At 43.0% G+C, this 15,231-nt stretch overlaps 1 protein-coding gene and 1 long non-coding RNA gene across 3 annotated transcripts in view; one reads left to right on the forward strand and one right to left on the reverse strand.

Moving 5' to 3' along the window:
- Positions 1–7,529, forward strand: part of CUNH15orf61 (chromosome unknown C15orf61 homolog) — a 29,176-nt gene extending 21,647 nt beyond the window's left edge. For both annotated transcript variants that reach the window (XM_073653458.1, XM_073653459.1), the window contains exons 2-3: positions 4,906–5,244; positions 5,721–7,529. In XM_073653458.1, coding sequence (XP_073509559.1) covers positions 4,908–5,244; positions 5,721–5,848 — 465 coding nt within the window. In that variant the 5' untranslated portion in view covers positions 4,906–4,907 and the 3' untranslated portion in view covers positions 5,849–7,529. The remainder of the gene's footprint in view (positions 1–4,905; positions 5,245–5,720) is intronic.
- Positions 1–7,749, reverse strand: part of LOC141166612 (uncharacterized) — a 104,499-nt gene extending 96,750 nt beyond the window's left edge. Inside the window, exons 1-2 of the long non-coding RNA XR_012251331.1 lie at positions 7,581–7,749; positions 7,397–7,462 (exon numbers count right to left, since the gene is read on the reverse strand). This is a non-coding gene — a long non-coding RNA (uncharacterized lncRNA). The remainder of the gene's footprint in view (positions 1–7,396; positions 7,463–7,580) is intronic.
- Positions 7,750–15,231: the final 7,482 nt, after the last annotated feature.

Raw genomic sequence — 15,231 nt, forward strand, 5'->3', positions numbered from 1 at the left:
ACCCGGTCCCAGATCCTAAAAAATGGAAACGCTACAGGTCTCGGAAAATGGCGCAATTGTTTTTTGTTTGTTTTTACAAACTTTGGATTTTTTTCTCACCACTTAAATAAAGAAAACCTATACATGTTTGTTACCTGCGAACTCGTAATGACCTGGAGAATCATAATGGCTGGTCAATTTTAGCATTTAGTGAACATGGTAAAAAAAAAAGAAAATTATTTGTGGAATTGCACTTTTTTTTGCAATTTCGCCACACTTGGAATTTTTTCCCTATTTTCCAGTACACGATATGGTAAAATCAATGGTGTCGTTCAAAAGTACAACTCATCCCGCAAACAACAAGCCCTCACATGGCCATATTGAGGGAAAAATAAAAATGTTATGGCCATGGGAAAAAGAGGAGCAAAAAACGAAAATGCAGAAATGGAAAATCCAAAGGTCGTGAAGGGGTTAAAGTGTATTAGTCAGCAGGTGAAAAGCATAACAATAGTGATGCCATTTTGACATCACGTGATTACTGCAGCCAATCACTAGGTTTAGCCATCTGATGCTGTCTACATCAGTATTACCGCTGAGCCCAGTGACTGGGGCAGCAGCAGCGAGGAGGCTGATTCTGTTAGCATTTTTATCAGAGGAAGAGATACAACATTTTGCTAAGAGAAATGGCAATCATGAGTAAGTTTATTCCCAGATTTCCAGCAGGAACAACAAATAAATAGCATAATGCTGAACTGTAAGAAAAGATGCTCCAACATAGTTTTTTCATGAGTTGTGTAAAGAATTACTAAAATAAACCCATCAGGGTGGCAAAAAAGGCCTTTCACACACACGACTTTCAAGTCCGTGTACACACTACAGTGTCTGGATCAGATGCGAGTCTCCAAAGCTGAACTCAACAGGTGGAATATCCACTGTTACCAAATCTCATCCATACACTGCAGTGAAAAGTTGAAACTGGAATTGACCAGTGCTGCGAATTTGAAATCAGACTCTGCAGATTTCAAAGTGGATTTAAAGGGGTTTTCTGTTTTCAAAAAACCTGTGTCCCCAGGTGCAGTTTATTGTAAAAACAACAAACTGTGCTTTACTCACCCTACTGGGTCTAACACTTAGGCCATGGCCCCACTATCAGTATTTAGTCAGTATTTTTTTTCAGGAGTGGGAGCCAAAACCAGGTGAGGAACAATCAGAGAAAAGGTATAATAGAAACAAGTCACCAATTCTGCATTTATCACCCAATCCTGGTTTTGACTCCCACTCCTGAGAACAAATACTGATAGTGGGGCCATGGCCTGAGTCTCCGACACTGGCCCAATATCTGTCTGCAGCCCTGACATCACATTGACACTGCTGCAGCCAATCTAATCAGCTGATCATTGATTGGCTGCAGATGTAACATCAGCGCTGCAGACAACAGACACTGGGAATAGTAGAGGAAATTCGGATCTGGGGAGGGTGAGTAACGCACAGTTTATCTTTTTTTACATCAAACTGAACCAAGGGACACAACTTTCCTGAAAACCCCTTTATCACTTTGCAATGCAAAATCTGAAATGTGTAATAAATGCACATTATTGCGTTGAAAAATAGTGGAAATTCCACAAGAGTCTTTGCATGCACGTATCCTTATTATTCCTGATGAAGAGCTGTTAGCTGTAGGATTCGCTGAGCTGAGCCCTCCTTGCCTCCCGATAATTAATCAGCTCCGTGTTTATTTACTGCAGTAAAATGGCAGGTGTTGGGATTTATTAATCATAGCCAGGCACAAACAAGGCCGCCCTCACCTCCATAATTAACAGAGCAGGAGCCTTCTCTTTGTGTGCTAATAAAGAGAAGTGGAGACACTTAGCAACTTTCATGTCTTAACAAAGCCGGCTAATGAGCAGCAAAGGCTTCTTCCTATTATTTCCTGCGCTGTCGGAGCTGCTTATAGCCGGCACTGCTGCACCAGACCCCCAAGAAGATCATTGAGAGGGGACTGTGCCTTTATATGAAGTGACCCACTGGTGTCCAGAGAAAAGGCTGGATCTGTCAGCATGGTGGAACGCCAGATAAGAATGTTTGGGAAGGATGATGATGATTATTATATAATGCCTGGAAATTAACTATAAATTATTTTATATTTGGAATCGCATCAAACATCAGTGATTTTCTATTATTATTATTTATTATTATTATTTATTATTATTATTATTATAGCACCATTTATTCCATGGCGCTTTACATGTGAAAAGGGGTATACGTAATAAAAAACAATTACAATAATCTTGAACAATACAAGACATCGACTGGTACAGGAGGAGCGAGGACCTCTAGCTCTCACATAGTCATTGTCTTCATAGGTGAAGAGGAAGATGGGAGTGTTTAACCCCTTAAAGGGAGTCTGTAACTCCCATCCCAAAACTGAAAATGATCAATTTAGGCCATCATATAGGGGACTTAGCCCCTATAAAAATCATACTGGTGCTGTGGATTTTAGTAATTTATTATATATGTAAATGAGGGGGCCTCGGTGTACCTTTGGCGTGGCCAATGACTCTGCACCATTCTGCCCCCTATATGCTCATCTTCTGATTCTCCCCTTAAAGGGGTTGTCCAGTCTAAAACAATAAGTCTGCAGGCACTCTGTATGACTGCAGACTTATGAATCTCCCACCGGTTTCTGAGCCGGGACTGGAGGATATGTATGCATTATACATACTCCCAGCCAGGGCCCCTCTAGTGGGCGCGACCTCCCTCCATACACTTGTATAGAGCGAGGTCGTGCCGCGGCCGTCCAGTGGGTGTGGCTGCCGGTTCCGACTCAGAGAGTGACTGCCTACTTATCGATTTGGACCGGATAACAGCTTTAAGGTGAATGACAGCTTTTGTTTTGCAGCGCTCCCTGATCCATGTCCCTAGCCTTTGTTCTTGGCCCCTGCAGTGACAGTATGTGCAGGGCAGGGGATTTAGATCAGGCTCCAAAGTGAGCCAAGGGTGCACCAAGGACTCCTAATTTATATATGTAATAAAACTGTCTACATACAAAGCTAAATTCTATATTACCAGTATGATTTTTATATCATCTAAGTTCACTATATGAATAGTTCAATATCAGTTTTGGGGGTGACAAACTTACAGCCAATTTTTGTTTTTGTGCTTTTGTTTTTTTTCTCCCCTTGTTCCAAGAGCCATAACTTTTTTTTTTCTTTGACATAGCCATTGTAGGACAGGATGTAGTTTTGAATGACCTCATTCATTTTACCATAAAAGGGAAAAGTATTCTGAAATGGTGAAAAAAGCGCAATTCTGCCATTGTTGTTTGGGCCTCGTTTTTATGAGAATTTGTTGCGCTGTAAAAATTACCTGGCAACATGATTCTTCAGGTCAGTACGATTACAGCAATACCAAACTTTTATAGTTTCTTTTTATTAGTAGTATTTCATTAGCTTAAAAAATTTTGACCTAAAATTCTGAACAAAAAAAAATTAATTTGGTTTGTGTCATTTTCCAACACCCGTAACTTTTGTAATTTTTCTGTCTTCGGAGTTGTATGAGAGCTTGTTTTGTGTGTGCTGTAGTTTTATTGATACCATACTGGAGTACATATGACATTTTGATTGCTTTCCATTGCATTCTTTGGCTTTTCATTTTTTTTTTCGTCTTTGTGGTGTGTTAAGTTAAATAGTTATATTTAATTATTAGTTATCTTATTTTGATAGATTGCATTTTTAAGTACTTGGTAATACCCTATAGCCCTAATTTTAATTACGGTACCTTTCCCTTTATTTTTTAGTCCCCCTAGGGAACTTGAACTTGCAATCATTTAATCACTTGCACTATATACTACAATATATCAGTACAGTATTGCAGTATAAAGTACAAATAACGATATCCTATGAAACTTAACCTGTTGCACAAAAACATAAAGATGGCAGTGGGCGCCTTCAACAGCCCATTGGCACCAGGCGATCATGTTGTAGTGCGCTGGAACAATGCTCACCAGGTTTGTGCCACTGAAATGCCACCTCCAGAGATTGACAGTGGCATTTAAGTCGTTAAACAATAGTGATCGGAGCTTATTCCACTTAGTGCTGTTAGAGACAGGTGCTGGCTGTATAACACAGTTGGTACCAGCCGTCCATCGAGTGAGTTCAGCTCTAGAGTCTGCCTCATACACCTGCACCCATGATGTACTATTATGTCCTGTGGAGGAGAGGTCATATGGATTTACTAATATGTATTGATGTCATATCACTACGATATTTTATATTTTTTATAATTGGTGGGATCTGACCTGTGAGACCCCAATGATCCTGAGATTGGGGCGCTGCTGCAATTCTGAGCACATCTGGGTGGCCAGAGAAAACAACAGCAAATAGGACACGGCTACACCAACAATGTGTTCCTTTTATTTTCAGTGGGACCACAGAGGTCGGACGCCCACTATTGCCTTGTAGCGCTGGGGTGATTTAATCAAATCTGACCAAGGACAACATCTGCATGCAGTTTGTATGTCGCCTCCATGTTTGCATGGGTGTCCTCTGGGTACTTCTTATGAAATTGACTATAACGTGTGTTTATTTAGGGCATGTAAATTGCCAGCTCCATTGAGGACAGGGATTGATGAATATGGTACAAATATCTGTACAGTACCGCAGAATATGTTGGTTCTATATAACAACAGAGGGAATAAATAAGAAAAGGCCATTATAGTGGCAGTTTAATAAAGTGATCATCATCTGCTGTTTTTGGCTCGCCAACAAATGATAAAAGTGAAAAAGTATTCAAAAATCGAAAAACGACAGAATCCTGTGCATGTCGCTGAATGCTGCTTGTCCTTAGGCTTTGTGATATTTCCCACATTTTTCATTTTTGGCTGGTGGTCTATGCTCAGAATATTCACTTTGGCTTTGTGTGTTGCAGACATGCTTTTGGGGAAAAAAGCGCACGACACATTGCTCCGCATCCTTCTCTTCCCTGCCGTGTCCTTCAGACATCCTCGTCCTAACGCCTCTGAGGTTCTGACCCAGCACCTTCTGCAGCGGGACCTGCCACACTGGACTTCTTTTTGTGTCAAGTACAGCACAGTTAATAATGACCAGTTTGGCTTATCGAACTTCAACTGGGAAGTGAATGGCACAAATTACCATATCCTCCGAACGGGCTGTTTCCCATTCATTAAATATCACTGTTCCCGTGCTGCCCCCCAGGACCTGCATCTTCACAACCACTTCTTTACCACGCTAAAAGCCATAAATCTAGGTAAGTGATGGAGAGATGCTGTAATTACACCCCACACACTCCATCCTGCCTCCCACCCAAGGCTTATTAAATATTTAGCTTTATAAAGGCCATCAATTGTCTTTTCAAACAGAATATGTGGAGCGTGGCTTCCTGTGGCTGCTTATCCATATGGCTGGGATTAATTACTTTGCTTTATTATCGCAGCTTATTAAAATCTCCCTTGCTGCCGTTGGTTAGAACAGCCCATTATGTTAGCGGGTTATTATGGGTTTCATATTAATCGCATTATTATCTCTCTGGCTGCCTTTCATTAGTAAAGCTGCAGAATGCTTCTAACATAAATAAATAAAATAAAGTTGTCCCTTCATTGCTAGCACAATAATGGGGAAGCGTGAGATGATGGGATGAGAATGCAGAGCAGTGCATGGTAAGGTAATGACTGTGCCTCTTTCTATCCTCCACTCTCTTTGATTGGTTCTGTGTCCGCTCGGCAGGGATCCCCACACTGATGTACGGCCTCGGATCCTGGCTGTTTGCCCGAGTCTCTGAGACTGTACCCACCAGCCGTGGACCGGTGACCATCTACTTTCTGATCAAGGAGGACAAAGATGCAATGTTCTGACACCAAGACAATCCTGCGGAGTTGACTTTGTTCCACCAATTCTCTCTTTTTTTTTGCAAAGCTATAACCTCTGTTGTTAATGTTGCCTGCTGGCGACCCTGTGAATATGTTCTCCGGATGTGGTTGTATACCATGGATGTTTTATATAATGTATTACTTACGATTGTAGCATATATATTTTGGGTTATATTTGCACTGGCATAGAGGATTACATAAAGCCAAGTATCTGCCTCGGAATTCATGATTTCATGCGTATACATGGTTCTTGTAAATCTACCCTTCATCTGCTTATGGTGGGCACTGCGGTGCTCTTAGATTTGCAAATATTGAGTCATAGCTGATGACAATATTGAAGTACGAGACCCTGTGGGCCACATGTATGAAAAGTAAGGGGCACACAAAACTCAGATTCCGGCTCTTTATTTTCTAAGGCGCGATGGAAATAAAATAAGTGATTAGCAACTATGTAGAGCTGTACTGATTTTCTCTTTCTTAAAAGGACTCTGTCAGGACAGAATGACTCTTCACACCAAGTACAGGCGTTCGGTGCTTCATGGCGGGGCCAATCATTTATATACACCTTCCCACCTGCTTGGTTTCCAGCTATCTCCTCCCTTCTCTGCCTCTATGAAGCCAGAGCTGTCAATCAAAGAAAGGGGGATGGAGATACATTAAAAACAAGCAGGTGGGAAGGTGTATATAAATGAGTGGCCTCGCCATGAAGCACCAGAGCAGCAGGACTTAGCTTGAACAGTCATTTTGTGATAACAGTCCCTTTAAATGTGTCTGGTTGATGAAATTCAATTGAAGGCTAGGATAACTTTAGCCACGCAGCATGACAATCACAAGGTTTCATTGCATCATCACATGTAATTACTACTGTGGTCTTGATCCTACACGGTGTGATGCTCTTGTGGCACCACCGTTACAAAAATTCCAACCTGTTGATCTGGTTGCAGATTCAAATTGGACATTGCAGCTCAGATATTAATGAGCGCAACCCACAGTCAGAGTTTTTTTTCTTGTAAATATTGCAAATCCTAAATTGCATGTGACTTGTAGCCAAATTATATCCCAAGGATATGTGCACATGACATACATTACATGCAGGAGAACCTGATAAGTTTTCCAAGAGGATTAAAAAAACACTTGTCCTAAAGCATAGTTTTTGCATTTTTTGGTCATTTCCTGAACGCTTACTTTGTCTTTTTTTGATTGCAAGTGTTTTGGGGGGTTTTAAACCAGTAATCCATAAGTTATGGGTCTTCTTCTTTACTGACTTTTTATGGTCGTATTTTTTTCCCCAATTGCTGTTGGCATGAGATTTCTATAAATCCCATCCATTTTGCTGGAACTGTAATACGTTTTTTTTTTTGCATAGAGAAAACTCTATGGTGGGAACTTAACCTAAAGGCAACATCTAGTTTAGACCAATTGTATTCCTTACTAGGGCTACCAGGTAGGACATTTTCTACTAGCTACAGCGAAGAACCTCCTTTAGAATTGGAAAAAGACTTGTCACTGACTGTGACTGCTGTCAGACGTTACCTTAAAATGCTTTTTCTTCCTCCATCAAGATGGGGCTCCCAGCAGAAAGACTCCCAAGTTCAGCTTCTAATTGGGGGGCAAGATCCAACAGTCTTAGTTAGGGGGATCATTTGTTTTGTGCTGTCATCGAGATGTGGCCATTTATAGGCCATGAGGTTACTCTAATAAAATGGTTTTTAATTACCTGAGTGAAAGCTGCCTCTTCTAGTGTCTTCTCCCCGAGCCTGGAGCAGGGCCGCTTTGATTTCGGATAACATGTACTGCTGACTATGCACACCTGATTTCCAATAAATACAAATAACGAGGCCTCGTGTCCGATCAGCGGCGGAGCAAGCTCCTCCGAGAACGCCTCTGACAAACTGCTTCATCGATCTGGCTGCTGCGAGCTGCAAGCTGCATTAAACAGGCGTTTGATTTCTTGCCTTACGCTGTCACTGTGTAACAATTAGGCAAATGTAATATTTTCTTGTATTACATGGAAATCAATGCACCTTTTGCTCCCATGGAGTTGATCATGGTGAGAGATGAGCTGTCAAGGGTCAGAGGTCAATGTGACAATATCATTTCTCAGCATGGATAAAGCTGCTCTTCCATCTGTCACTGAGACCTCATTCACACGTCTGAACTGAGCTCTGCGCACTTGCAGACGGTGAAATCTTTCAGACATAAGCGCTATTTTTGGTTGTGCAGGTCTAATACAAAAGGTAAGTCTTGCAGAAAATCGCAATGGGGAATCATTCCTGTGAGTGGAACACATGATTTGGTTAATCTCCAGTTGCTCTTGGAAATTCTACAATTATATATCGAAATGTAATGGCCACCTGGTAGGTAAATGGTTAATGCTTCCCGACACTGGCTGTAATTGAAGCTTGGCACCCAGATCAGATCCCTGCCACCTTTCAACACTCCACGTCTCTGTATTTTGTATCGTCATGCGGCGGGGGTCAGACAGATAGTGTGTCTTTGAAATAAGTCACTCGTCGCTGAAAGATCAGACCCTCACAGGGCAGATAGGGTGAAATGATTGCAAGAAATGCCAAAAGTTTGGTTTCATAGCTGGTACAAAGGTTAAGGTCAAATCACCAGGTCCTAATAATAGTAGACCGAGGCAGATCTGAGGTTATTGTGACCACTAGATAAATCAAGAAGACATTTACCCTTTCCAAGCACAAAATTATGTAATTTAATCTTAAGGATATATTCACAAATAGAAGATTTGTTGCAGATATTTCAGCAACTGTCCTATTCAACTGAATGGGGATTATAGGAATCATTGCACATGCATCAGAAGCCATCCCATTCAGGAGATTGGAGTCCAAAGTTCGTGCTTACGTGCTGCAGTCTTTTTCCATGGTGGAGCATTTACCACCGTGATGTGAAAGCTTGCATAACAGAAAAAAATAATTTCAGTCTGGACCCCTGGTTCTACTGAATTACTCTAGAACCCTGGGCATCCAAGTGTGAATCAGTACAACCGGGGGCATGGGAAGAGGTGGAATAGCCAGATCTTCTATCATACAAACCATGGTTTGTGGACTTATAGCTATCTAGAGCCTGGCCACAATGTGGCCATACACATTTGGTAGTTTACAGTATAAGCTTTCAATGGGGAGAGGGGTATAGGCCTATGCTTGACACCTCTGACGACTATCTCCCATGGACAGGGATCAAACATAATTAAATCCTACATGCCTAATCCGTCTTTCTCCTGACATCTGCTTTTGGGGCAAAGTTGGGGTACGCTTGATCAACAGTCATCCAGGGTGTATGGCCACCTTTAGACTTGTCTGCATCTGGAAGTACTTTGAGGTTGTCACCATAGCACCTATTGGTGATTCCAAGAGTACGATGAAAATTGGAATAATCTAATTTGTATTTGCTTCAGAATCCTAAGCAGAAATCAGAAGCAGAATCTCAGGTTTATAACAGTTTCATCTGTGTTTTTGACCAGATTTTCATGACAGTTTGGTCAGAGTTTCATCATTTCTTTTGGGATCCAAGCCTAGCATGTCAATGTGAGGAGGCTTTTAAGCCTTGCAATGCTCCTCTGGGAAATTAAATAAGCAAATTGCCTCTTCAGAGAGGAAGAGGAATAGAACTCTGGTGTCACCTATTGGAAGTAGCAATCCTAAAAGTCAATATCGACTATTTAACAAGCCTTGTCACATGACTTGGGATGAAAGAAAAAACAATCTCAATTTGTAGACCCTGTGTTTCGGGGTGCTGCCCCTCATCAGTGCAAAGTGTGAGATCTGGTTTGGCTAGGTGAGGGGATGAGAAGAAAATAAAATTTCTCTACCTTCTACTATCTATCAATATGTGAAAAAAATGGATGGCATCATAGCGCTGTCTGATGTTTTTCTCGGACCCAAAGACTTTCATTGCCGAGTTTGATCCATCACTCAGATCAAAATCAGACATGTCTCCTTGATTTTACATGGACCACTTGGTCCTCAAAATTTCAGGGCAATGTGAACAGCCCCATAGACTCTCATAGGTACAAGTGCAGTCCTTGAAAAACATGGATAGCACTCGTACGCATAAAAGTGAAGTGTGAATGAGCCCTTATGAACATGAGTATAGTTCACTGATAGGCTAAGTTTACACGACCGTATAAAACAATCATCTTATTTTCATCCAGAGTAAACTGACAATTTTTCACCTGCATTGTCATCCATATAGCATCCATTTTTATACATTAGCAGTAAATAAAATTTACAAGCCCAAATTCAGTTTCCGGCACAATGTATGTATAAAAGTCACAAGTTGTGATGAGCGAGCATGCTCTTTACTCGAGATTTACAAGCATGCTTGGGTGTTTTCCGAGTATCTTCTGTGTGCTCGAATGTTATGTTTGAGTCACTGTGTGTGCATGATTTGCGACTGTTTGATAGCTTTAATAAATGTGAGGAATGCCTGTTTGTTAGAAATTCCTCACATGTATTAAAGCTGTCAAACAGTCGCAAATCATGCACACACAGTGACTCAAACATAACATTCGAGTACGCCGCAAATACTCGGCGAGCACCCGAGCATGCTCGCCGAAAAGGTTGACAGAACACACTCGCTCATCACAAGCATTAGGTTGATCCGTATAGCATTATTTTTGCACCTATAGACTTGAGTAGGGGAGTCTCATCCGAAATAGAAAATAGTGCATGCTACAATTTTTTTCACATGGAAATTTGGTCTGTGTGTAAAAGCAAATGGTCATCTGAGCAGCCCTATTGAGTAACATTGGTCCGAGTGCTGTCTGTGTGAGGTCAGTTATTTTCAAGGACAGCACTCAGACCGAAAATACGGTCATGTGAATGTACCCCTATAGGGCTGAATTAGAAGTTGGCACTAAGTAAAAGTGTTTGAGAAGTAGAATACCTTTTTGGGTCACTAGGAGGTTTTGTAGGAAATGGACGAAAATAAAACAATCGGACAAGTGCTCTCCAATCTCATTTGTATCATACTGTGCGTGTAGCCATTCGAAACTTCTAGTAGTTAAGGCTCTGCTCACTTCTTTTAATGTTAAATGGGTATAAATCAGTAAACCCAATCATATTTGGAGCCAGTTACGCGACTATTACTCCTGAGGGATCCTGTGTAATCAGAGAGTTTTATATTAAGAAGATGAATGGCTAACGAGCAGAGGGTGTAAAACTCGTCAAGATCTTTAACACGTGTGCTTATTAACTCTTGAAAGATTACCTATGACACACAGATCAATAGCACACCGATTGTAATCAGCATATCTCAGGCTGTCACTCTCACTAATGTGCTTAATGGTAAAAGTCGTTTAGCCACGACATGAAATCCTAACATCGTGGTGACAAGACTGGAGCATTGCCAGTGACAAAGCACAAACCTGTGCAGCCCAGCCATGTCACCGTACAGCAAGCTGCATAATACATTAAGCTCTTATCCAGTCCAGTGAATGATCCGACACACAGTGGCATATAAAAGTTTGGGCACCCCTGGTCAAAAGTACTGTTATTGTGAACAGTTAAGCAAGTTGAAGATTAAATTATCTCTTTTAAAGGGCTAAAGTTAAAGATGACACATTTCCTTTGTATTTAGCCCCCAAAAATATATTGTCATTTTTTACATTTTAAAAATTACAAAAAGAAAAATGGGCTGATGCAAAAGTTTGTCCACCCTGCATGGTTAGTACCTAGTAGCACCCCCTTTTGCAAGTATCACAGCTTGTAAACTCTTTTTGTAGCCAGACAAGAGTCTTTCAATTCTTGTTTGAGGGATTTTCATCCATTCTACCTTGGAAAATTCTTCCAGTTCTCTGAGATTCCTGAGTTGTCTTCCATGCACTGCTATTTTGAGGTCTAGCCACAGATTTTCAATGATGTTCAGATCTGGGAACTGTAAGGGCCATTGTAAAACCTTCAGCTTGCGCCTTTTGGGGTTGTCTATAGTGGTTTTGACGTGTGTTTAGGAACATTATCCATTTGTAGAAGCCATCCTCTTTTCAGCTTTTTTACAGATGGTGTTATGTTTGCATGAAGAATTTGTTGACATTTCATTGAACCCATTCTTCCTTTTCCCTGCGATATGTTCTCCGTGCCAACCCCAAAGCATGATTGATCCACCCCAGAGGTGTATCTAAGTTTTCTGGCACCCGGGGCTAGAATTCAGTTTGGCGCCCCTTTCCCCCCAAACACATATGCGATTTGCACACTTAATCACGTGCTGACTAGCTGCTCTCCCTAATTCTCTCAATGTTCAGTGAAAAGCAGGAAGAAAAGCGAGTTGTCACGTGACCATAAGCATGAAAATCGTATATGAGTGAAGGGGCCATGTGATGACTGATGGAACCTGCAAGCAGAGCTGCATCCTGACAGTGAGGATATTACATGCTGTCAGGATTGGCTGCTACAGAGCCATATTTTATAATTAATGGGCTTGTCCAGGTTTTAGATGAAAGTCTGCAGTCACTCTAGGTTACTGTAGGCTTCTGAATTCTCACAGCTCATGCACTGCACACTTTTAGGATTCCAGCTTGCTGGTGGCAAGAGTGGACTGTGATGTCAGCACAAGTATGCGATTTGTATACTTCTGGCCACATTCCCACTAGACGTGTCCAGCCTCACTCAATTCATTTTCATTGAGTGAGTCTACGCATGTCTAGTCGGCACGTGTCCACATGTATGCAGATCGCCTGCACCAGAGAATCCTGAAAGTGTGCACTGTGAGAATTCTGAAGTCTGCAGTCACATAGAATAACCACAAACTCATCACAAAGTTGGTCAACCCATCTTCTTGAAGCCCACCGCTAGGAAAGCAATGTACTCCGCTCTGCCTCACCACCAACAACCCTCCTTCCAGCCCAGGGCCCGCATCATCACACTGCTGGGATACCACCTCCTCTCACCCAGGGCCCGCAGAATTGTACCACTTCTGCCACCGCCGGCTTCCTGCAGCGGGGACCATGCCTCCTGCGACCCCGCTCCACCGCCGCCCCCCCCCAGGTAAGATACCTTAAATTCAGACTATAAGATGGACCCCCATCTCATAAAAAATCTTTTTTACCTATTTTCCTCTCCAAAGTTTGGGATGTGTCTTATGGTCCGGTGTGTCTTAAAGTCCGAAAAATACGGTAATCAGTATAACACAAAAACATTTACATCCACATCTGATTGGAGTCATTCTCTTTCTTTTCTTCCTCTTGTCCAGACTCCATGATGACTTTTCACATCCACAGCTCGTCTCTGCAGACTTCCATCTTCCACAGCCTTCTGCAGCACATCCCCACATGACACCCTTAAAGATAGCAGTGTTATTATAATGTTCCTGAATAAAAACATCTGCCGTATGCTCAGCCCCTGAATTAAAAATGTCCCCTTATTATATTACCTGCACAAAATATGACCCACATACTACCCCTTTTATGGTACATGCCCTCCACACTGCCCCCTCCTTACCATACTGGGCCCCCTCTTCACACTGTGTCCCCCCTATAGGGCCCAGTCTCTATACTGTGCCCCCTCATCACACTCCCCCCTCCTTAGCATACTGTCCCCTCCTAGCTGTGTCCTTACACGGTCCCCTCATGCTACCCCCCCACACTATTCAGTCTCTATTCTGTGTCCACTCACACTTTTCTCTCCCCATGCTGTCTCCCCACACTGTTCCCCTCACACGCTTCCCCCTCCCTCCTCATACTCTCTCACATCCCCCCTGCTAACCTTATTGTCTCCTCATATATTTACCCTTCACTTTCCATACTGCCTCCTCACCCATCACCCTTGCTCCCCATACTGTGTCCGCATACATTTTTCCCCTCGCTACTCATACTGTGTCCGCACCCATCCCCCCACTCACCATACTGTGTCTGCATCCATACACCCACACACTCCCCATACTGTGTCTGCATACATTCCCCCCCATTGCTCCCCATACTGCGTTCACACCCATCCTCTTCATTCTGTGTCCACACCAATCCCCCCACTCACCATACTGTGTCTGCACCCATCCCCCCTCATACATTGGGAAATGTGCATCGCCTTTCCTGACGATGATAACGTTGATAGTGAACATGCCATAACCCTAACAGGCTAAGTAAAGTCTGAAACCTTAGTCAAAGTTATCTGAGCACACAAATCTCCAAGGGTGCCCAAATTTTTGCAATTTTGGAGGAAAATGGGGGTGCGTCTTACAGTCCGAATGTTGGGGGGGTATATATACTATGTGGGGGGAGCGGTAGCAGCGGAGGAGCGGGGCACAGGAGGCAGCAGCCGCCTGCTGCAGCCTACACTGTCCCCACTGCTAAAGAAAATTAATATTCACTGCTCCCCGCGCCCATAGGCGTGGGGAGCAGTGAATATTCATGCTCCTTAATAGCGGCACACAGTGGGCATGGGGAGGGGGTGAATATTCATGCCCTTTAATAACGGGTACACGTGATCGCCCGGCAGGAGCCGCGCTGCGGATACACTGGGTGCCAGCTCTTAAGGAGCATGAAGTCACTGCTTCCCGCGCACACAGTCCCATCGTGGGGAGCAGTGACTTTCGGCAGCTGATCTCTCCTTGTGAGCTTCGCATGGCAGTGACGCCATGTGTGGCTCACATGGCGAGATCAGTGTGGGCAGACAGGACGCAGCGCTGGAGGAGAGAAGAAAGGTGAGTAGGAGTGTTTAATTTTTTTATGTGCAGCGTGATGGGGATTAGGGGGACCATGCATACCAGGATAAGGATGAGGGGGGCATACATACCAGGATAAGGATGAGAGGGCCATAAATACCAGGATAAGGATGAGGGGGATCATACATACCAGTATACGGATGAGGGGGCCATACATACCAGGATAAGGATGAGGGGGCCATGTATACCAGGGTAAGGATGAGGGGGCCATGTATACCAGGATAAGGATGAGGGATGTCATGCATACCAGGATAGGGATTAGGGGTGCCATGCATACCAGGATAGGGAATAGAGGTGCCATACATAGCAGGATAGGGATGAGGGGTGCCATGCATATCAGGATGGAGGGGTGCCATGCATACCAGGATAGGCATGGGAGCCACGTATAATAGGAAGGGGGGGGGCATATATACCAGGATGGGGGATATTATCAGAATTGGAGGACATTACCCATATACCAGTGTCAGCAGCAGACCCCCTCCCCCTTAACAGTGCTTTGTGATAACATTTTTTGCTTCATTTTTTTTTTCTATTTTCCTCCTCTAAAACCTAGGTACGTCTTATGGTCCGGTGCGTCTTATAGTCCGAAAAATACGGTAATTTTGACCAGGGGTGCCAAAACTTGTACATGTCACTGTATAGCCAGGAGATCTTCTCTGTAGATAGATTTCAGCTTCCATATATATTTCACT

Source organism: Phyllobates terribilis, unplaced genomic scaffold, assembly GCF_046119375.1.
Source record: "Phyllobates terribilis strain yellow unplaced genomic scaffold, ASM4611937v1 Scaffold_11__3_contigs__length_659146591, whole genome shotgun sequence".
NCBI lineage: Eukaryota > Metazoa > Chordata > Amphibia > Anura > Dendrobatidae > Phyllobates > Phyllobates terribilis.